This window comes from Gopherus evgoodei, unplaced genomic scaffold (assembly GCF_007399415.2).
Source record: "Gopherus evgoodei ecotype Sinaloan lineage unplaced genomic scaffold, rGopEvg1_v1.p scaffold_35_arrow_ctg1, whole genome shotgun sequence".
NCBI classification, from domain to species: Eukaryota; Metazoa; Chordata; order Testudines; family Testudinidae; genus Gopherus; species Gopherus evgoodei.
Genome location: NW_022060027.1, coordinates 2,837,094 through 2,856,795, shown reverse-complemented (window position 1 = coordinate 2,856,795; position 19,702 = coordinate 2,837,094). Strand labels below are relative to the sequence as shown.

Sequence of the window (19,702 nt, the reverse complement as noted above, 5' to 3'; positions counted from 1 at the left end):
TCGCCAGCTTCCCCACTTGGCAGCAGTGCAGTGGCAGGGGGTTCCCCAGGTGTCGCAGGCACCTCGGGGCCTCTGGCTCATCCCCAACGCGCCCGGCAATGCCTGCTCCATGCGCTGATTGATGAGCTAATTAATGGGCTGGCTGGGCACAACTGGGGGGAGAGTGGGGGCTGGGCTGGGTTCCCGACCCTCCAGGGCCGGGGGCTTCAGCTGGAACGCAGCCAATCACTGGGGTCGGGGTTTTCTCCCCGGCTCTGAGAGGGGAGTGGCATGTAGTGGCTGGGGGGAGGCTGGGAGCCAGGACTCCTAGGTTCTAAGCTGGCTCTGGGAGGGGAATGGCGTCTAGCGGTTAGATCAGGGGGTTGGGAGCCAGGACTCCTGGGTTCTCTCCCCAGCCCTGGGCGGGTGCGGTTGGAGCAGGTGATTCTGGAATTTGCACCCTGCCCTGCTGAGCCGACCGATCCACCTGCCTTGGGTCTGGGCCAAAGGGCGGGCGGGGAGGGGTCATACCTGCCTCTTCGCTCCTTGTTAGGTAATGAGCTGAGCCGAGCTGAGCCCTGCCCGGGGCGAGGCGGGAGGGATGACACACCAGCCAACAACATACGAAGTATTGGCAAGTCCAAGCAGTGGGGCAAGTGACCCCCACGCCCCAGCTCTGCCAGTGCCCCTCACTCTCGACCCGCAGCCCCTGCTAGCCCGGCCTTGGGATCTCCCGCCAGCTTTGCTGGTGCCCCTCACTCCCAACCTGCAGCCTCTGCTAGCCCGTCCTTGGGCTCCCCGCCAGCTTTGCTGGTGCCCCTCACTCCCGACCCGCAGCCCCCTACTAGCCCAGCCCTGGGCTCCACCCACAGCTGATTTTCAGTTTCTGGTGGTGATGGGCTCTGAATCAGTCAGGAGTATTCAGGCCTCCCGCTGGAAGCCAGGACTCCTGGGTTCTCTTCCCCCCCGCCCCGCCCGCTCTGGGAGGAGGGTGGGGTCTGGTGGGTCAGCGTGGGGGCGGGGCTGGGTCTGTCCCCTCCCCAGTGCCAGGAGCTGCCCCATGCCAGCTGCTGGGGTTGGCAGTTCCCTCCTGTCTCCTCCCTGCCTCAGTGACGCAGCCTGGCAGCTCCGCTGGGCGCTGCTGCCTGAGAAACCAGGATTGACCCTTGCCCAGGCCTGGCCAGGTGAGGGGCGCATCCGGGGGTGGGAGGTGGATTAGATCCTGGGTTGTGCTCTGAGGTCCCCTCCTCTGGGGCAGGGGGTGGCTGGGGTGAACCCCCTCCCCAGCTGAAGGGCCGGTTTCGGGGGTTGGAGCCAGGGCCCGCCCCCCCGTGTGCACCCGGCGAGCGAAACACCTGCAGGGAGAGGGCAGGCTGGGGCTTGTCCTGTGTGTGTGGGGGGGAAGGCAGACTTCTCCCGGCTTCGGGAATGGGGAAATGCAGCTTGGCCCCACCCCCAGCCGACCCTGCTGCCCCCCAGCGAAGCCACTGAGGGACAGGAAAATTAACAGAGCCGGGAGAGAACCCAGGAGTCCTGGCTCCCAGCCCCCCCACTCTAATCACTAGCCCCCACTCCCCTCCCAGAGCCGAGGATAAAACCCAAGAGTCTTGATTCAGCCCCCACTTACTCCCCAGCTCTGCCGGTGCCCCTCAGTCCGGACCCGCAGCCCCTGCTAGTCCAGCCCTGGGCTCCCCCCAGCTCTGCCAGTGCCCCTCACTGCCAACCCACAGCCCCTGCTAGCCCAGCCCTGGGATCTCCCCCACTCCACAGCTACTCAGGCTCAATAACAACCCAGCGTACTCAGCCCCAGCCATCCTGAGAGACCCTACAATAACAGAACCTGTGTCTGTGCTCCCCAGTGCTCCCCAGAATCCCTTCAGTGACAAACCATGTACCTTCCCCCCTCCACCCCCGGCAGAGAGACCCTACAATAACAAACAGTTCTGGACGGATCACAGTGAGAATATCCGCCCCCCCGCACCCCCCCGTGCCCAAGAGTTTTCAGTCCCAGGCTCATGGGTGCTTATTCCCGCCCGGAGGGGGGCGGGGGGGGGGGAGGGAGGCCCCTAGTGCCAGACTAGGGTTAGCTTTGGAGCTGGAGAGAGTGTGTGTGTGCGTGCGTGTGTGTGAGTGCAAGTGATGGGATGAGGTGGGGGAGACCCAGGGGGCCTGCCCCTCCCCATCTGGGCCCCCAAACAGCCTGAGGGAAGGGCAGGTGGGCAGCAGGAGGGGGAATCACTGGGTCTGGTTGCCATGGGCCCGGAATCGGGCTGGCGGGTGCCGTGAGTTGGCTGGTCTCTGTTGTAGTGGCCAGAGCTCAGCTCCCCCCATCGCAGCCCGGCCTCACTGCTTCCAGTGCAAGGAGGGCTGCGGGTCGGGAGTGAGAGGCACCCTCAGAGCCTCTCTGTCAGGCAGATCCTCTCAGGTCTGTGCAGGCTGGTTTGTTATTGTAGGGCCACGCTGTGGCTTCTTGGGTTTGTTATTGTAGGTCTTCCTGCTGTGGTGTGCTCTGGTGTGTTATTGTAGGGTCTCTGAGGGCTGGTGTGTTATTGTAGAGTCTCGGGGGGGTGGCATGGTCTGGTGTGTTATTGTAGGGTTTCTCGGGACTGGTTTGTTATTGTAGGGTCTCAGGGGGGTAGCGTGGTCCGGTGTGTTATTGTAGGGTCTCTCGGGGTTGGTGTGTTATTGTAGGGTCTCTCGGGGCTGGTGTGTTATTTTAGAGTCTCGGGGGGGTGGCATGGTCTGGTGTGTTATTGTAGGGTCTCTCGGGGCTGGTTTGTTATTGTAGGGTCTCTCAGGGGAGTAGCGTGGTCCAGTGTGTTATTGTGGGGTCTCTCAGGGCTGGTGTGTTATTGTAGGGTCTCTCAGGGCTGGTGTGTTATTGTAGGGTCTCTTGGGGCTAGTGTGTTATTGTAGGGTCTCTCAGGGGGGTGGCGTGGTCCGGTGTGTTACTGTAGAGTCTCTCGGGGCTGGTGTGTTATTGTAGGGTCTCTCGGGGGTGGCGTGGTCCGGTGTGTTATTGTAGGGTCTCTTGGGGCTGGTTTGTTATTGTAGGGTCTCTCGGGGCTGGTGTGTTATTGTAGGGTCAATCAGGGGGGCGGCGTGGTCCGGCTTGTTCTCGGAGGGTCTCCCTGCTTCACTGACCCCACCCCTCTCCCCCCAGGCTCCCCCCGTCGCAGCCATGGCGGCGCGGGTGGCTCAGCGGGACGCTGCCGAGCGCTACCTCTTCGTGGACCGGGACTCGGTGGGGAACCTGGCCACGCAGGCGGACTGGACGGCCAAGCGGCTGGTGTGGGTGCCCTCGGAGCGGCACGGCTTCGAGGCAGCCGGCCTGCGGGAGGAGCGGGCCGACGAGGTGCTGGTGGAGCTGGCGGAGAACGGGCGCCAGGTGCTGGTGCCCAAGCACGAGGTGCAGAAGATGAACCCCCCGAAGTTCTCCAAGGTGGAGGACATGGCTGAGCTGACCTGCCTCAATGAGGCCTCTGTGCTGCACAACCTCAAGGACCGCTACTACTCTGGCCTCATCTACGTGAGTGAGGGAGCCCGGCGTCCGGGAGCCCGACCCCCCACACCCCTCCCAGAGCCAGGGAGAGAAGCCAGGAGTTCTGGCTCCCAGCCACCCTGCTCTGACCATTAGGCCCCACTCCCTCCCAGAGCTGGGGAAAGAGCCCAGGAGTCTTGACTCCCAGCCCCCTTGCTCTGACCGCTAGGATCCACTCCCCTTCCAGAGCTGGGGAAAGAACCCAGGAGTCCTGGCTCCCAGCCCCCCTGCTCTGACCGCTAGGCACCACTCCCCTCCCAGAGCTGGGTAGAGAACCCAGGAGTCCTGGCTCCCAGCCCCCATGCTCTAACCCACTAGACACCACCCCCCCCGCAAACCAAGGATTCGCAGCACCCCTGATATGAAAAAGCCACTTGTCCCCCTCCCCCCGATGCAGCCAAGAGTCCCGAATGTGCCCCCCTCTGCCTATTGTCATGCGGGCTGGGAGAGATGGGGCTGGGGGAAGCCACAGGGCCGGGCGGTGACATCTCGAGGGGCCCCGCCTGGACCCTGCCAGGGGCTGCCCCGGCCTGCTGTGCCCGATGTCCCCACTAGGGGTCGCCCCACTCCATCCATGGCCTGTCCCGGCAGGTGTGGGGCTGGGCGCGTCTCTGGGCTGGGGGAGGCAGGGAGTGGCCTGTACTTTGCCCCAGGCAGGGAGGGCTGGGCTGAGGTGAGGGGCGGGGCAGGTGGATTCCATGGGGCTGGCTCACGGGCCGGGGGGGTGGAGCACAGCCGAGAGCTTAGCAGGGAACCCGTTAGGGTCAGCCCTGCCCCGTGGGAGCCATGGGCCCAGCACTGGTCCAGTGCCCCAGGGCGGCACCTGGGGGCCTGTGCTGCGGGGCGACAGGCTCAGCAGGGGGCGCTGTGCTGCGGGGCGACGGGCTCAGCAGGGAGTGCTGTGCTATGGCGCAGGGGATTCAGCAGGGGGGCTCTGTGCTGTGGGGCGGGGAGCTCAGCAGGGGGTGCTGTGGGGCAGGGGACTCAGTAGGGGTGGGGTGCTGTGGGGCGGGGTGTTCAGCAGCGGGTGCTGTGCTGTGAGGTGAGGGGCTCAGTAGGAGGCGCTGTGTTATGGGGCAGAGGGCGCTGGGCTGTGGCGTAGGGTGTTCAGCAGAGGGCGCTGTGCTATGGGGCAGGGGGCACTGGGCTGTGGGGCAGGGGGCTCAGCAGGTGGCTCTGTGCTGTGGGACGGGGGGGTCAGCAGGGGCTCTGTGCTGTGGGGCAGAGGGCGCTGGGCTGTGAGGTGGGGGGTTCAGCAGAGGGTGCTGTGATATGGGGCAGAGGGCGCTGGGCTGTGGGGTGGGGGGTTCAGCAGGGGGCACTGGGCTATGGTGCAGGGGGTGCTGGGCTGTGAGGCAGGGGGCTCAGCAGGTGGCTCTGTGCTGTGGGGCGGGGGGTTCAGCAGGGGGCACTGTGCTATGGGGCAGAGGGCACTGGGCTGTGGGGCGGGGGGTTCAGCAGGGGGCGCTGTGCTATGGGGCAGAGGGCTCTGGGCTGTGGGGCGGGGGGTTCAGCAGGGGGCACTGTGCTATGGGGCAGAGTGCGCTGGGCTGTGGGGTGGGGGGTTCATCAGTGGGTGCTGTGCTATGGGGCAGGGGGCGCTGGGCTGTGGGCAGGGGGCTCAGCAGGTGGCTCTGTGCTGTGGGGCGGGGGGCTCAGCAGGGGGCGCTGTGCTATGGGGCAGAGGGCACTGGGCTGTGGGGCGGGGGTTCATCAGGGGATGCTGTGCTGTGGGGCAGGGGGTGCTGGGCTGTGGGGCAGGGGGCTCAGCAGGTGGCTCTGTGCTGTGGGGCGGGGGGCTCAGCAGGGGGTGCTGTCAGCTGGAGGCTCTGGGCTACAGGGAAGGGGTCCCAGCAGGGGTCGCTGTCCACTAGCTGTCAGGGCTGCCCCGATGCCTTGACAGGGCCGTGCCCGTGCCCGGCAGGGGGGGCGCTTGGGTCAGAGTGGGAATTTGGGCAGTGCGGGGGGCAGACAGGGTTGGGTCTGCGGCAGTGTGAGGCGGGGGGCAGAGGACACAGCAGCCGAGATGGGGGGCGGGGCAGGTTGTCTTGGATCCCTGCCCCCCCTCGGCCGGGCTGGGTGTGGGGCAGGTTGGCGTGGTGCCAGGGCTAAGACAGGCCCGACTTGTTTGATGGGAACTGGGGCGGGCCACAGCGCCAGGTGTGAGTCCTGCCCTGCGGGGTAGTGGGGGGGGGTTGGCGCCGAAGGGAAAGCACCCCCAGGGAGGTGCCCCTGCCCTGTCCCCCACTGAGCCCCCCCAGGCCTCACCCCAGCCCCTCACCATTCCCTGCTCAGGACATGCCTGTCCCTGCTTAGCATGAGATGGGGTCACGGGGTGGCAGCTTGGCCCCCTCCCCCCCGGGAGCAATGCCCCCCTGACCTGGGTCCAGGCCCTCTCTTCCATCAATGGGGATTTGGGGTTGGTCACCCACTGCTGGGCCCCACAGATGGGTCTGAAGCTGGTCATGGCCCCAACCCCAATACTACAGGGAGAAAAACACCATCCCCTGTGGAACCCAGGAGTCCTGTCTTCCAGCCCCCACCCCAAACCCACTAGATCCCACTCCTCTCCCAGAGCCAGGGAGAGAACCCAGGCTTCCTGGTTCCCAGCCCCCCCTGCTCTAACCACTAGACCCCACTCCCCTCCCAGAGCCAGGAGGGAACCCAGGCGTCCTGGCTCCCAGCCCTCCCTGCTCTAACCTCTAGACCCCACTCCCCTCCCAGAGCCAGGAGAGAACCCAGGCGTCCTGGCTCCCAGCGCTGAGTGTAGACCATGTTAGTTCTTGAGTTGCCAGAGGTCTCCCATGGTGCCCCTGGGTGGGCTTGGATCTGCCCCCACCCTGCTGCGCTGGCCTGGGCACCTCGCCCAGCCTGGGGCAGGGACATGCCCGGCAAATGCCCCTCGGCTCTGTAATTAGCTGGGATTTAATTGGTGAGTGGCCCCGCCTGTAATTACAGACCCTGAGCCCAGCTGCCATGGGGAGCCGTGAGATGTTAGGGCTGGGAGCCAGGACTCCTGGGTTCTCTCTATGGCTCTGGGAGGGAAGTGGGTTCTAGTGGTTAGAGCAGGGGGGCTGAGAGCCAGGACTCCTGGGTTCTCTCTAGAGCTCTGGGAGGGGAGTAGGGGCTAGTGGTTAGAGCAGGGGGGGCTGGGAGCCAGGATTCCTGGGTTCTTTCCCCAGCTCTGTGAGGGAAGTGGGGATACAAAGCCCCATCAGATCCCCCCATCTCCCTTCCCCCCTTTCCATGCACCCGTTAGGGATCAGGTGGGCGCTGGTTGTAGTCAAAAGAAAGTCCAGACGTATCTCCATCCTCCTGGCCTTGCAGAGGGTCCTGCCCCCCAACACCCCCCAGGGGGCTCAGGCCAGCTGTACCGAATGGGGACACCCGTGGCCCTCGCTCTGGCACGACCCCTTTCCTCTGAGTTGGCCCCCGAACGCCTGGCCCTGCTTGGGAATTAACTACTAGGAATCAGTTTCCCTGTCGTAAGGTGCTGTGGGGAGAACCCAGGAGTCCGGGCTCCCTGCCCTTCCCCCATTGATTCCCTGCCTCTCTCTGTGCCCCCTCCTAGACGTACTCAGGGCTGTTCTGTGTGGTCATCAACCCCTACAAGAACCTGCCCATCTACACGGAGCAGATTGTCGAGATGTATCGGGGCAAGAAGCGCCATGAGATGCCACCCCACATCTACGCCATCTCGGAGGCTGCCTACCGCAGCATGCTGCAGGGTGTGTGTGTGTGTGGCCCCTACTGGGCCCTGCTGTGTGTGTGTGTCCAGCTCTGTCCCCTGTGCGTATGTGTGTGTTTGTGTGTCGCCCCTGCTAGGGGCTGGGCCCTGCTCTGTGTGTGTGTGTGTGGCCCCTGCTGGATGTGTGTGTGTGTCGCCCCTGCTGGGGGCTGGGCCCTGCTCTGTGTGTGTGTTTGTGTGTCGCCCCTGCTGGGGACTGGGCCCTGCTCTGTGTGTGTGTGTGGTTCCTGCTCTTTGTCTGTGTGTGTGTGTGTGTGTGTGTGTGTCCCCTGCTGTGTGTGTGTGTCTGTTTGTCTGTGTGTTGCCCCTGCTGGGGGCTGGGCCCTGCTCTGTGTGTGTATGTGTCACGGAGTCCCCCAGTGATGCTCTGGAACTGCTCCCCACAAAGCCAGTCAGGACTTTGAGGAGCCTCCTCTCCCTCGGAGCAGACTGTCTCCAGGGCCAGAAGCTCACACAGCTTCACCGCCTGGGTCTGACCTTGGAGCGTTCAGCATCCTCTGCCCCTCCGTGCGCTTCCCACAGCGAGTCCGCCCCAGCGGGGTCCTGGGGAAGCCACAGGGTCTTGCACCCCCACTTCGCAGTCAGACGTGACTCTCAGCCAGCCAGTAACACAGAGGTTTATTCGATGACAGGAACAGGATTTAAAACAGAACTTGTAGGTACCGCGAGCCGGACCCCTCGGCCGGGTCCATTCTGGGGGGCAGTGAGCCAGACCCCCACGTCTGCACTTCACTCCTTGTCCCCAGCCAGCTCCAGACTCACAACCCCTCCCAGCCCCTCCTCCTCTGCTCAGTTCCTTTCCTGGGCCAGGAGGTCACCTGATCCCTTTGTCTCCAACACCTTCAGCTGGCACCTTTGCAGAGAAGGGCCCAGGCCATCAGCTGCCAGGAGACAGCGTGCCAGGCATTTGGGTGCACTGGCCCTTTGCTCTGCTAGATACTTAAGAGCTGCATAGGGGAAACTGAGGCACCAACACAGTATTCAGAGAAAATATTAAGACCATTCCTAGTTTGTCACTGTCTGTGCGTGTGTGTGTCCAGCCCTGCCCTGTGTGTGTGTGTGTGTGTGTGTGTGTGTGTGTGTGTGTGTGTGTGTTGCCCCTGCTGGGGGCTGGGCCCTGCTCTGTGTGAGTGTGTCCAGCCCTGCCCTGTGTGTATGTGTCCTGCTGGGGGCTGGGCCCTGCTCAGTGTGTGTGTGTGTGTGTCTGTGCTGGGGGTTGTGTGGGCTGGGGAAATGGGGGCTCTGGGGCAGCAAGGGTTGGGGCTGCTACATCCAGCCGGGTGACACACGCCCCCATATTCAGGAGGGGGCTGCGGGTGGGGGAGGTGACACTGCTGGGTGGTGTGTGCAGCACCACACTCATCGCCTGTCTCTTCCAACAGACCGAGAGGATCAATCCATCCTGTGCACGTAAGTGTCACAAACTCTGTGTGTGTGTGTGTATGTGTATGTGTGTGCGCGCTCCCTGCTGGGGGGATGAGGGTGTGCGTGCGAGAGAGAGAGAGCGATGCTGCCCCCTGCTGGGGCGGTGTTTATGTGCCCAGCGCTGCTCCCTGGTGGCATGTGTGTGTATATATGTGCCCAGCGCTGCCCCCTGCTGGTGTGTGTGTGCGTGCACCCAGTGCTGCCTTCTGCTGGGGTGTGTGTGTGCGTGCGTGCCCAGCACTGCCCCCTGCTGGGATGTGTGTGTATATGTGTGTGTGTGTGTTTGCGCACACGCACCCAGCGCTGCCCCCTGCTGGGGTGTGTGTGTGTGTGTGTGTGCACGCGCCCAGTGCTGCCCCCTGCTGGGCTGTGTGTGTATATGTGTGTGTATGTGTTTGCGCTCACGCACCCAGCGCTGCCCCCTGCTGGTGTGTGTGTGTGCCCGCACCCAGCGCTGCCCCCTGCTGGTGTATGTGTGTGTGTGTGTGCGCCCAGTGCTGCCCCCTGCTGGGCTCTGTGTGTGTATATGTGTGTGTGTGTGTGTTTGCACTCATGCACCCAGCGCTGCCCCCTGCTGGTATATGTGTGTGTGTGTGTGTGCCCAGCGCTGCCCCCTGCTGGGCTGTGTGTGTGTGTGGGGGAGGGCTGGTCTAAACTGGGGGGGTATCAATCTAAGATATGCAACTTCAGCTGCGTGAACAGCGTCGCTGACGTCGAAGTATCTTAGATCGATTTTCCTCGGGTCCTCACGGTGCGGGATCGACGGCCGCGGCTCCCCCTGTTGACTCCGCTCCCGCCACTCGCTCCGGTGGAGTTCCGGAGTCCACGGGAGCGTGTTCGGGGATCGATATATCGTGTCTAGATGAGACGCGATATAGCGATCCCCGAAAAATCGATTGCTACCCACCGAAACGGCGGGTAGTCTGGACGTACCCTGTGTGTGTGTGCGTGCACACTCAGTGCTGCCCCCTGCTTGTGTGTGTGTGTGTGTGTGTGTGCGCGCGTGTGTGTGCGCACCCAGCGCTGCCTCCTGCTGGGGTGTGTGTGTGTGTGCCCAGCGCTGTCCCCTGCTGGTGTGTGTGTGTGTGTGCACACCCAGCGCTGCCTCCTGCTGGGGTGTGTGTGTGTGCCCAGCGCTGCCCCCTGCTGGGCTGTGTGTGTGTGTGTGCGTGTGTGTGCACCCAGTGCTGCCTCCTGCTGGGGTGTGTGTGCGGCCAGTGCTGCCCCCTGCTGGGCTGTGTGTTCATGTGTGTTCACCCAGCGCTGCCTCCTGCTGGGGTATGTGTGCGGCCAGTGCTGCCCCCTGCTGGGCTGTGTGTTTATGTGTGTGCACCCAGCGCTGCCCCCTGCTGGGCTGTGTGTTTATGTGTGTGCATCCAGCGCTGCCTCCTGCTGCGGTGTGTGTGCGGCAAGCGCTGCCCCCTGCTGGGCTTTGTGTGTGTGTATGCGCGCACATTCGCACCCAGCGCTGCCCCCTGCTGGGCTTTGTTTGTGTGTGTGTATGTGTGTGTGTGTGTGTGTGTGTATGTGTGCGCGCGCGCGCATTCGCACCCAGCACTGCCCCCTGCTGGACTGTGTGTTTATGTGTGTGCACCCAGCGCTGCCTCCTGCTGGGATGTGTGTGCGACAAGCGCTGCCCCCTGCTGGGCTGTGTGTGTGTGTGTGTGTGTGTGTGTTCACACCCAGTGCTGCCTCCTGCTGGGCTGTGTGTGTGGTGCTGCCCCATGTACCCGTCACCGCAGCCCTGGTGCTGTTGCAGGGGCGAGTCAGGCGCCGGGAAGACGGAGAACACCAAGAAGGTGATCCAGTACCTGGCCCACGTGGCCTCCTCCCACAAGGCCCGCAAGGAGCAGAGCATCCCGGTGAGAGTCCAGCTGCGCTGGCCTGGCACTGAGCACCCATGGGTGCTGGGGTGGGTGCTCCCTGTGGGGGCGGGCGGGTACTACTGGGCCTCAGCACCTGTGCCAGCTCACCTGACCCAGTTCGGGGTCCCTTCCTCCCCCCCAGCTGCCTATATAAACCAACTGCCCAACACCTGTGTCTAGACTCTCCCAGCTCCCCTCAACCCTGATGTGCCCCCCTAAGCTGTGTTCGTGCCCTGTGTGTTACCCCAGAGTCCCTGGAGCAATTAGGAGGGTGGGTCTGGGGCTGTAGTGAGGGTTAGAGCTATCTAGTGCTGAGAGGATGGGGAGTGGGTATCAATACGTCTGGGTTCCACCCCAGAGAGGCCGCCGTCCCAGTGCTAGGTGAGGCGTCCCCATATAGCCAGGCCCTGTGACCCACTCCAGAGGGGCTACCTCCCAGAGCCGGGTGAGAGGTCCCTGTATAACCAGCCCTAGCCCGTTGGAGGCGGCCGTGTTCTGACTGTTGGCAGTGTGGCCAAAGGGGGCTGTTGGTGGGTGCGGTGGGATACACGCGTCCTCCAGCAGTAACCTCTCCTCTCCCCTGTCTTGCTGCCCCCAGCTGGAGTCGCCGAACCTGGCCAGGCACCTGGCAAGTGGACGCATCGTGTGCCACCCGCCTGCCCGCCCGCAGCCATTCCTGCCCTTTGATTGGCTACCCATAGCCCAGCCCCCTTGGCGCGCGGTTCATCGAGTTCCCTTTTGCTGCTTTGCCTGGCTTTTTAATATTTTTTTGGGCTGACTTTGGCAAAGGCTTTTTGGTTACATCTGCCCCAGTGCCAGGAGCCAGGACTCCTGGGTTCTCTCCCCCGCTCGGGGAGGGAGGTGGGGGCCGGTGGTTAGAGCTGGAGGGGGGAGTCGATTCCTGGTTTGTGTCGCTGTCGGCTCGTTTTGTCCTGTTCGGTCGCACCCCTTGTCGCCGCTCCGACTAACCCTCTGGTTCTGTTTGTCTTTTGCCCCTCTCCCTCCCACATCTCGTGTGCGTGTGACCCCTGCACAGAGCTCCGGCCCCGTCTCCTATGTGAGTAGCGCCCAGCCCCGCGGTTCCTGTGATAACCCCCAAATCCCCGGGGGTGGGGGGAGGGTCACTCGTATAATAGCACCCCCTGCTGGGAGAGGTGGGGGCTGGAGCAGCCGGGAGCTCCCTGCAGCTCCCAGCGCCCCCTGCTGAGAGAGGTGGGGGGGCCGGGGCGGCCGGGAGCTCCCTGCGCCCCACAGCGCCCCCTGCTGGGAGAGGTGGAGGCTGGAGCAGCCGGGAGCTCCCTGCAGCTCCCAGCGCCCCCTGCTGAGAGAGGTGGGGGGGCCGGAGCAGCCGGGAGCTCCCTGCACCTCCCAGCGCCCCCTGCTGGGAGAGGTGGAGGCTGGAGCAGCTGGGAGCTCCCTGCACCTCCCAGCGCCCCCTGCTGGGAGAGGTGGGGGGCCGGGGCAGGCGGGAGCTCCCTGCGCCCCACAGCACCCCCTGCTGGGAGAGGTGGGGGGCCGGGGCAGCCGGGAGCTCCCTGCGCCCCACAGCGCCCCCTGCTGGGAGAGGTGGGGGGCCGGGGCAGCCGGGAGCTCCCTGCGCCCCACAGCGCCCCCTGCTGGGAGAGGTGGGGGGCCGGGGCAGGCGGGAGCTCCCTGCGCCCCACAGCACCCCCTGCTGGGAGAGGTGGGGGGCTGGGGCAGCCGGGAGCTCCCTGCGCCCCACAGCGCCCCCTGCTGGGAGAGGTGGGGGGCCGGGGCAGCCGGGAGCTCCCTGCGCCCCACAGCGCCCCCTGCTGGGAGAGGTGGGGGGCCGGGGCATCCAGGAGCTCCCTGCCCCCCTAGTGCCCCCTCCAGTGTGACCCCAGCCCTCTCCCTGCAGGGCGAGCTGGAGCAGCAGCTGCTTCAGGCCAACCCCATCCTGGAGGCCTTCGGCAACGCCAAGACGGTGAAAAACGACAACTCCTCCCGATTCGTGAGTGCGGGGGGGCGGCAGGGCTGGGGGGGAGGAATGAGGGGAAGGGGCAGGCAGGGGTGTGGGGGCCCCAAGTGGAGAGGCAGGTCAGGGTCTGAGGGCCCTGGGGGGAGGGGGAGGCAGGGGCGTAGGGCTCCCAGGGGAAGGGGCAGGCAGGGGCATGGGGGCCCCGGGGGAAGGGGCAGGTCGGGGTGTGGGGGCCCCTAGTGGACGGGCAGGTCAGGGTCTGAGGGCCCTGGGGGGAGGGGGAGGCAGGGGCGTAGGGGTCCCAGGGGAAGGGGCAGGCAGGGGTGTGAGGGCCATGGGGGAAGGGGCAGGTCGGGGTGTGGGGGCCCCTAGTGGACGGGCAGGTCAGGGTCTCAGGGCCCTGGGGGGAGGGGGAGGCAGGGGTGTGAGGGCCCCGGGGGAAGGGGCAGGTCGGGGTGTGGGGGCCCCTAGTGGATGGGCAGGTCAGGGTCTGAGGGCCCTGGGGGGAGGGGGAGGCAGGGGCGTAGGGGTCCCAGGGGAAGGGGCAGGCAGGGGTGTGAGGGCCCCGGGGGAAGGGGCAGGTGGGGGTTTGGAGGTCCTGCGGGGGAGTGTGGGGGCAGAGGAGTCCTTCCACCCACCACATCAATTCCATTGCACCCTCTGTCCCCCACCAGGGTAAATTCATCCGGATCAATTTTGACGTGGCCGGCTACATTGTTGGAGCCAATATAGAGACCTGTATCCTTTGGGCTGGGGGGCAGGATGGGAGGGGAGTGGGCAGGGCACTTGGCCCCTAGCAAGGTTTGGCGGGGGGTTGGGAGTGATTGCCCCTCCCTGAGGTATGGGGGGGGCTCTGGGGCTGCATATGGGGGTGATTCCCCCTCTCTGAGGTATGGGGGGGCTCTGGGGCTCTGTGTGGGGGTGATTCCCCCTCTCTGAGGTATGGGGGGGCTCTGGGTCTGTGTGTGGGGGTGATTCCCCCTCCCTGAGGTATGGAGGGGCTCTGGGGCTGTGTGGGGGGTGATCCCCCTCCCTGAGGTATGAGGGGGCTCTGGGGCTGCGTGTGGGGGTGATTCCCCCTCCCTGAGGTATGGGGGGGCTCTGGGGCTGCGTGTGGGGGTGATTCCCCCTCCCTGAGGTATGGGAGGGCTCTGGGGCTGCGTGTGGGGGTGATTCCCCCTCTCTGAGGTATGGGAGGGCTCTGGGGCTGCGTGTGGGGGTGATTCCCCCTCTCTGAGGTATGGGAGGGCTCGGGCTGCGTGTGGGGGTGATTCCCCCTCTCTGAGGTATGGGAGGGCTCTGGGGCTGTGTGTGGGGTGATTCCCCCTCCCTGAGGTATGGGGGGGCTCTGGGGCTGCGTGTGGGGGTGATTCCCCCTCTCTGAGGTATGGGAGGGCTCTGGGGCTGCGTGTGGGGGTGATTCCCCCTCCCTGAGGTATGGCGGGGCTCTGGGGCTGTGTGTGGGGTGATTCCCCCTCTCTGAGGTATGTGGGGGCTCTGAGGCTGCGTGTGGGGGTGATTCCCCCTCCCTGAGGTATGGCGGGGCTCTGGGGCTGTGTGTGGGGTGATTCCCCCTCCCTGAGGTATGGGGGGGCTCTGGGGCTGCGTGTGGGGGTGATTCCCCCTCTCTGAGGTATGGGAGGGCTCTGGGGCTGCGTGTGGGGGTGATTCCCCCTCCCTGAGGTATGGGGGGGCTCTGGGGCTGCGTGTGGGGGTGATTCCCCCTCTCTGAGGTATGGGAGGGCTCTGGGGCTGCGTGTGGGGGTGATTCCCCCTCCCTGAGGTATGGAGGGGCTCTGGGGCTGCGTGTGGGGGTGATTCCCCCTCCCTGAGGTATGGGAGGGCTCTGGGGCTGCGTGTGGGGGTGATTCCCCCTCCCTGAGGTATGGAGGGGCTCTGGGGCTGTGTGTGGGGTGATTCCCCCTCTCTGAGGTATGTGGGGGCTCTGAGGCTGCGTGTGGGGGTGATTCCCCCTCCCTGAGGTATGGCGGGGCTCTGGGGCTGCGTGTGGGGGTGATTCCCCCTCTCTGAGGTATGGCGGGGCTCTGGGGCTGTGTGTGGGGTGATTCCCCCTCCCTGAGGTATGGCGGGGCTCTGTGGGAGCGGGATGGGTCCCAGGGCTGTGTCCCTTTCCTTAGCCCCGGCTCAGACCTGCTGGAGAAGTCTCGCGCCATCCGGCAGGCCAAGGACGAGCGAACCTTCCACATCTTCTACCAGCTGCTGGTGGGGGCAGGCGAGCACACAAAGGGTACAGAGCCTCCCCGCGAGCCCCACGTCCTGCCCAGGCCTGGGGAGAACCCAGGAGTCCTGGCTCCCAGCCCCCCCCCCCACTCTGGACCCCACTACCTCTCTGACACACTCTCTGGGGCCTGAGAGAGTACAGCAGTCCCATGTGGGGCTCCTTGGGCAGGCTGGTCGGACATGGTGCTGACCCCATCCCTGCTGGTCCTGGTGGGAGGCAGCCGGTTGGACGTGGTGCTGACCCCCTCCCTGCTGGTCCTGGCCTGGGGGAGGCGGCCGTTCGGACGTGGTGCTGACCCCGTCCCTGCTGGTCCTGGCCTGGGGGAGGCGGCCGGTCGGAGGTGGTGCTGACCCTGTCCCTGCTGGTCCTGGCCTGGGGGAGGCGGCCGGTCGGACGTGGTGCTGACCCTGTCCCTGCCGGTCCTGGCCGGGGGGAGGCCAGTCGGACGTGGTGCTGACCCCCTCCCTGCTGGTCCTGGCCTGGGGGAGGCGGCCGGTCGGACGTGGTGCTGACCCCGTCCCTGCTGGTCCTGGCCTGGGGGAGGCGGCCGGTCGGAGGTGGTGCTGACCCTGTCCCTGCCGGTCCTGGCCGGGGGGAGGCCAGTCGGACGTGGTGCTGACCCCATCCCTGCTGGTCCTGGCCTGGGGGAGGCGGCCGGTCGGACGTGGTGCTGACCCCGTCCCTGTCTCCCCGCTAGCTGAGCTGCTGCTGGAGCCGTTCAACCAGTACCGGTTCCTGTCCAATGGGTTCCTGCCCATCCCAGGCCAGCAGGACAAGGAGATCTTCCAGGAGACCATGGAGTCCATGCGCATCATGGGCTTCTCCCCTGAGGAGATCCACAGTGAGTCGCCCCTCCGTCCGGGGGCAGATCCCCACCCAGGGCGGGGGCTCACCTGGTACCAGGAAGGGATTATGGGGGTGCAAACCTGAGGGGTGGGGAAGCCTGTGTAGATTGGGACTTAGGAGAGGAGAGTTGAAAGGTGTCTGGGGCAGGGTATGGGAGGGGTGGTGGGCCAGGAACTGGCAGCCTGTGTGGGGTTAATCTAGTGGAGGGGGAATGGGGGACCCTGGGTTGGGGGGCAGGATCTGGGAGGGCCTGCAGAGAATAGGTTGTGGGGCAGGATCTGGGGGATCAGGTAGGACTGGGTGTGGGGTGGCGGGGGAGAAGCCCGAGGAGTGGGAGGAGGGGCCATGGGGAGGGCTCCACAGGCCGGGGTTGCCAGCTCCCTGCCCCCCTCACTGGCCCCCCGCCCCACAGACATGCTGCGGATGGTGTCGGCCGTGCTGCAGTTCGGGAACATCGTCTTCCGCAAGGAGCGAAACACGGACCAAGCCTCCATGCCGGACAACACCGGTACAGGGCAGCCCGGGGTCCTTCCCCTCCTGGGGGCGCCGGCCCCGATCCAGCCCCATGGCAGGGAATGGGACATGGGGCTTTCCCCTGTAGGGGGCACCGTCTGGGGGGGTCCTGTGTGGGAGGGGTGACCCATGGGGGGCTGTGTGGGGGCATGGGAGGGGCTATGTGTGGGGGTGAGAGGAGGGAAGAGGTGGACTGTGGGGGGCAGGAGGAAGTGGGCTGGAGGGCTGGGAGGGGGAGGAGGGGGGCTGTGGGTGGGGGCTGGGAGGGAGAGGGAGGCCGTGGGGTGGGAAGAGGGAAGAGGGGCTGTGGGTGGGGGGTGGGAGCGGGTGGAGGGGGGCTGTGCATGGGGGCTGGGAGGGAGAGGGGGGCTGTGGATGGGGCGGGTGGGAGGCGGCAGACTCGGTTGGGGCTGGGAGCGTGGGAGGGGGGAGGAGGGGGCTGTGGATGGGGGCTGGGGGGAGAGGGAGGCCGTGGGGTGGGAAGAGGGAAGAGGGGCTGTGGGTGGGGGGTGGGAGCGGGTGGAGGGGGGCTGTGCATGGGGGCTGGGGGAGAGGGGGCTGTGCGTGGGGGCTGTGGGGGGAGAAGGAGGCTGTGGGGTGGGAGGAGAGAAGAGGGGGGCTGTGGGTGGGGGTTGGGGGAGAGGGAGCCTGCCCCCCTCCCGCCCCCCGGGCTGAGCTCTCCCTGCCCCCCAGCCGCCCAGAAGCTCTGCCACCTGCTGGGGCTGAACGTGACCGAGTTCTCCCGCGCCATCCTCATGCCGCGCATCAAAGTCGGGCGCGACTACGTGCAGAAGGCCCAGACCAAGGAGCAGGTGGGGCTGGGGGGGGACAGATGCCAGGGAACGTGGAGCTGGAACCCTAGGGAGGCTGGGGGTGTGGTGGGGGTGGGGCAGGGCATGGCAGGGGCTGTGGCAGGCGTAGGGGCAGGGGGATGTGTGGGAGGGGCAGGGGCATGGTGGGCGAGATGAAGGCGATGTGGGGGCTGGGTGGGGGGGGAGCGGCAGGGGGTGTAGCAGGAGCAGGGCATGGTGGGGGAGGGGCAGGATGGGGTACGGTGGGGGTGGGATGGGGCGGGCAGGGGTGAGGCGCGGGGGGAGAAGGAGCAGGGTGCAGTGGGTGTGGGGGGGAGGGGCAGGGGGTATGGCGGGTGAGAGGAAGGCAATGTGGGGGCTGGGTGCAGTGTGGTGGGGGAGGGGCAGGATGGGGCGCTGCGGAAGAAGGAGCAGGGTGCAGTGGGTGTGGGGGGAGGGCAGGGGGCGTGGGGGGGGAGAAGGAGCAGGGTGCAGTGGGTGTGGAGGGGAGGGCAGGGGGCGTGGGGGGGAGAAGGAGCAGGGTGCAGTGGGTGTGGGGGTAGGGGCAGGGGCATGGATGGGAGAAGGAGCAGGGTGTGGGGGGGAGGGCAGGGGGCGTGGCGGGGGAGGAGAAGGAGCAGGGTGCAGTGGGTGTGGGGGGGAGGGCAGTGGGCGTGGCGGGGGAGGAGAAGGAGCAGGGTGCGGTGGGTGTGGGGGGGGAGGGCAGAGGGCGTGGCGGGGGAGGAGAAGGAGCAGGGTGCGGTGGGTGTGGGGGGGAGGGCAGGGGCGTGGCGGGGGAGGAGAAGGAGCAGGGTGCGGTGGGTGTGGGGGGGAGGGCAGGGGGCGTGGCGGGGGAGGAGAAGGAGCAGGGTGCAGTGGGTGTGGGGGGGAGGGCAGGGGGCGTGGCGGGGGAGGAGAAGGAGCAGGGTGCGGTGGGTGTGGGGGGGAGGGCAGGGGGCGTGGCGGGGGAGGAGAAGGAGCAGGGTGCAGTGGGTGTGGAGGGGAGGGCAGGGGGTGTGGGGGAGGAGAAGGAGCAGGGTGCAGTGGGTGTGGGTGGAGGGGCAGGGGCATGGTGGGGAGAAGGAGCAGGGTGCAGGGGGCGTGGCAGGGGAGGGGTGGGGGGAGAAGGAGCAGGGTGCGGTGGGTGTGGTGGGGAGGGCAGGGGGCGTGGCGGGGGAGGAGAAGGAGCAGGGTGCAGTGGGTGTGGGGGGGAGGGCAGGGGGCGTGGCGGGGGAGGAGCGGGGGGCGTGGCGTGGGGGGGTGCCGCCAGGCCAGACAGGGGGCGTGGCGGGGGAGGAGCGGGGGGGGTGCCGCCAGGCCAGGCAGGGGGCGTGGCGGGGGAAGGGTGCCAGGGGGCTGCCGCCAGGCCAGGCAGGGGGCGTGGCGGGGGAGGAGAAGGAGCAGGGTGCGGTGGGTGTGGGGGGGAGGGCAGGGGGCGTGGCGGGGGAGGAGAAGGAGCAGGGTGCGGTGGGTGTGGGGGGGAGGGCAGGGGGCGTGGCGGGGGAGGAGTGGGGGGTGTGGTGTGGGGGGGTGCCGCCAGGCCAGGCAGGGGGTGACTCTCTGCCCCCCCAGGCGGATTTCGCCGTGGAGGCGCTGGCCAAGGCGACCTACGAGCGCCTGTTCCGCTGGCTCGTCCATCGCATCAACCGGGCCCTGGACCGCACCAAGCGCCAGGGAGCCTCCTTCATCGGCATCCTGGACATCGCCGGCTTCGAGATCTTCCAGGTGAGCCGGCGCTGAGCCCCCCAGCGCCCCCCTGCCCCCCCGCCCCTGCCCCAGCGCCCCCTGACCTGCCGCCCCCCCGCAGCTGAACTCCTTCGAGCAGCTCTGCATCAACTACACCAACGAGAAGCTGCAGCAGCTCTTCAACCACACCATGTTCGTGCTGGAGCAGGAGGAGTATCAGCGCGAGGGCATCGCCTGGGACTTCATCGACTTCGGCCTCGACCTGCAGCCCTGCATCGACCTCATCGAGCGCCCGGTCAGCGGGGCGGGGCAGGGGGCACCGTGCTGCTGGGGGGCTGGGCGGGGGGCTCTGTGCACGGGGCAGGGGGGCACCGTGCTGCTGGGGGGCTGGGCGGGGGGCTCTGTGCACGGGGCAGGGTGGGGCAGGGGGCACGGTGCTGCTGGGGGGCTGGGCGGGGGGCTCTGTGCACGGGGCAGGGTGCGGCAGAGGGCACTGTGCTGCTGGGGGGCTGGGCGGGGGGCTCTGTGCACGGGGCAGGGTGGGGCAGGGGGCACCGTGCTGCTGGGGGGCTGGGTGGGGGGCTCTGTGCACGGGGCAGGGTGGGGCAGGGGTCACCGTGCTGCTGGGGGGCTGGGTGGGGGGCTCTGTGCACGGGGCAGGGTGGGGCAGGGGGCACGGTGCTGCTGGGGGGCTGGGCGGGGGGCTCTGTGCACGGGGCAGGGTGGGGCAGGGGGCACGGTGCTGCTGGGGGGCTGGGCGGGGGGCTCTGTGCCGTGGTGCAGGGGGCACTGTGCTGCTGGGGGGCTGGGCGGGGGGCTCTGTGCACGGGGCAGGGTGGGGCAGGGGGCACGGTGCTGCTGTGGGGCTGGGCGGGGGGCTCTGTGCACGGGGCAGGGTGGGGCAGGGGGCACCGTGCTGCTGGGGGGCTGGGCGGGGGGCTCTGTGCCACGGGGAAGGGGGCACTGTGCTGCTGGGGGGCTGGGCGGGGGGCTCTGTGCACGGGGCAGGGTGGGGCAGGGGGCACCGTGCTGCTGGGGGTCTGGGCGGGGGGCTCTGTGCACGGGGCAGGGTGGGGCAGGGGGCACCGTGCTGCTGGGGGGCTGGGTGGGGGGCTCTGTGCACGGGG

The 19,702-nt window shown here is 67.1% G+C and overlaps 1 protein-coding gene across 12 annotated transcripts in view; it reads left to right on the top strand.

Annotated features, from left to right (window-relative positions):
* The window catches only part of LOC115641537 (myosin-10-like), a 58,936-nt gene that overhangs the window by 3,505 nt on the left and 35,729 nt on the right, over positions 1–19,702 (top strand). For 5 of the 12 annotated variants that reach the window (XM_030544749.1, XM_030544747.1, XM_030544742.1 and 2 more), the window contains exons 2-14: positions 3,143–3,508; positions 7,092–7,248; positions 8,651–8,678; positions 10,453–10,555; positions 11,157–11,186; positions 12,438–12,530; positions 13,172–13,235; positions 14,647–14,745; positions 15,437–15,580; positions 15,998–16,093; positions 16,792–16,910; positions 18,462–18,614; positions 18,697–18,870. In XM_030544749.1, the coding sequence (XP_030400609.1) occupies positions 3,161–3,508; positions 7,092–7,248; positions 8,651–8,678; positions 10,453–10,555; positions 11,157–11,186; positions 12,438–12,530; positions 13,172–13,235; positions 14,647–14,745; positions 15,437–15,580; positions 15,998–16,093; positions 16,792–16,910; positions 18,462–18,614; positions 18,697–18,870 (1,608 nt within the window). In that variant the 5' untranslated portion in view covers positions 3,143–3,160. Of the gene's footprint in view, positions 1–1,068; positions 1,164–3,142; positions 3,509–7,091; positions 7,249–8,650; positions 8,679–10,452; positions 10,556–11,156; positions 11,187–11,594; positions 11,616–12,437; positions 12,531–13,171; positions 13,236–14,646; positions 14,746–15,436; positions 15,581–15,997; positions 16,094–16,791; positions 16,911–18,461; positions 18,615–18,696; positions 18,871–19,702 lie in introns of those variants that run through there. The other 7 variants (XM_030544754.1, XM_030544748.1, XM_030544753.1 and 4 more) reach the window with 3 other exon arrangements.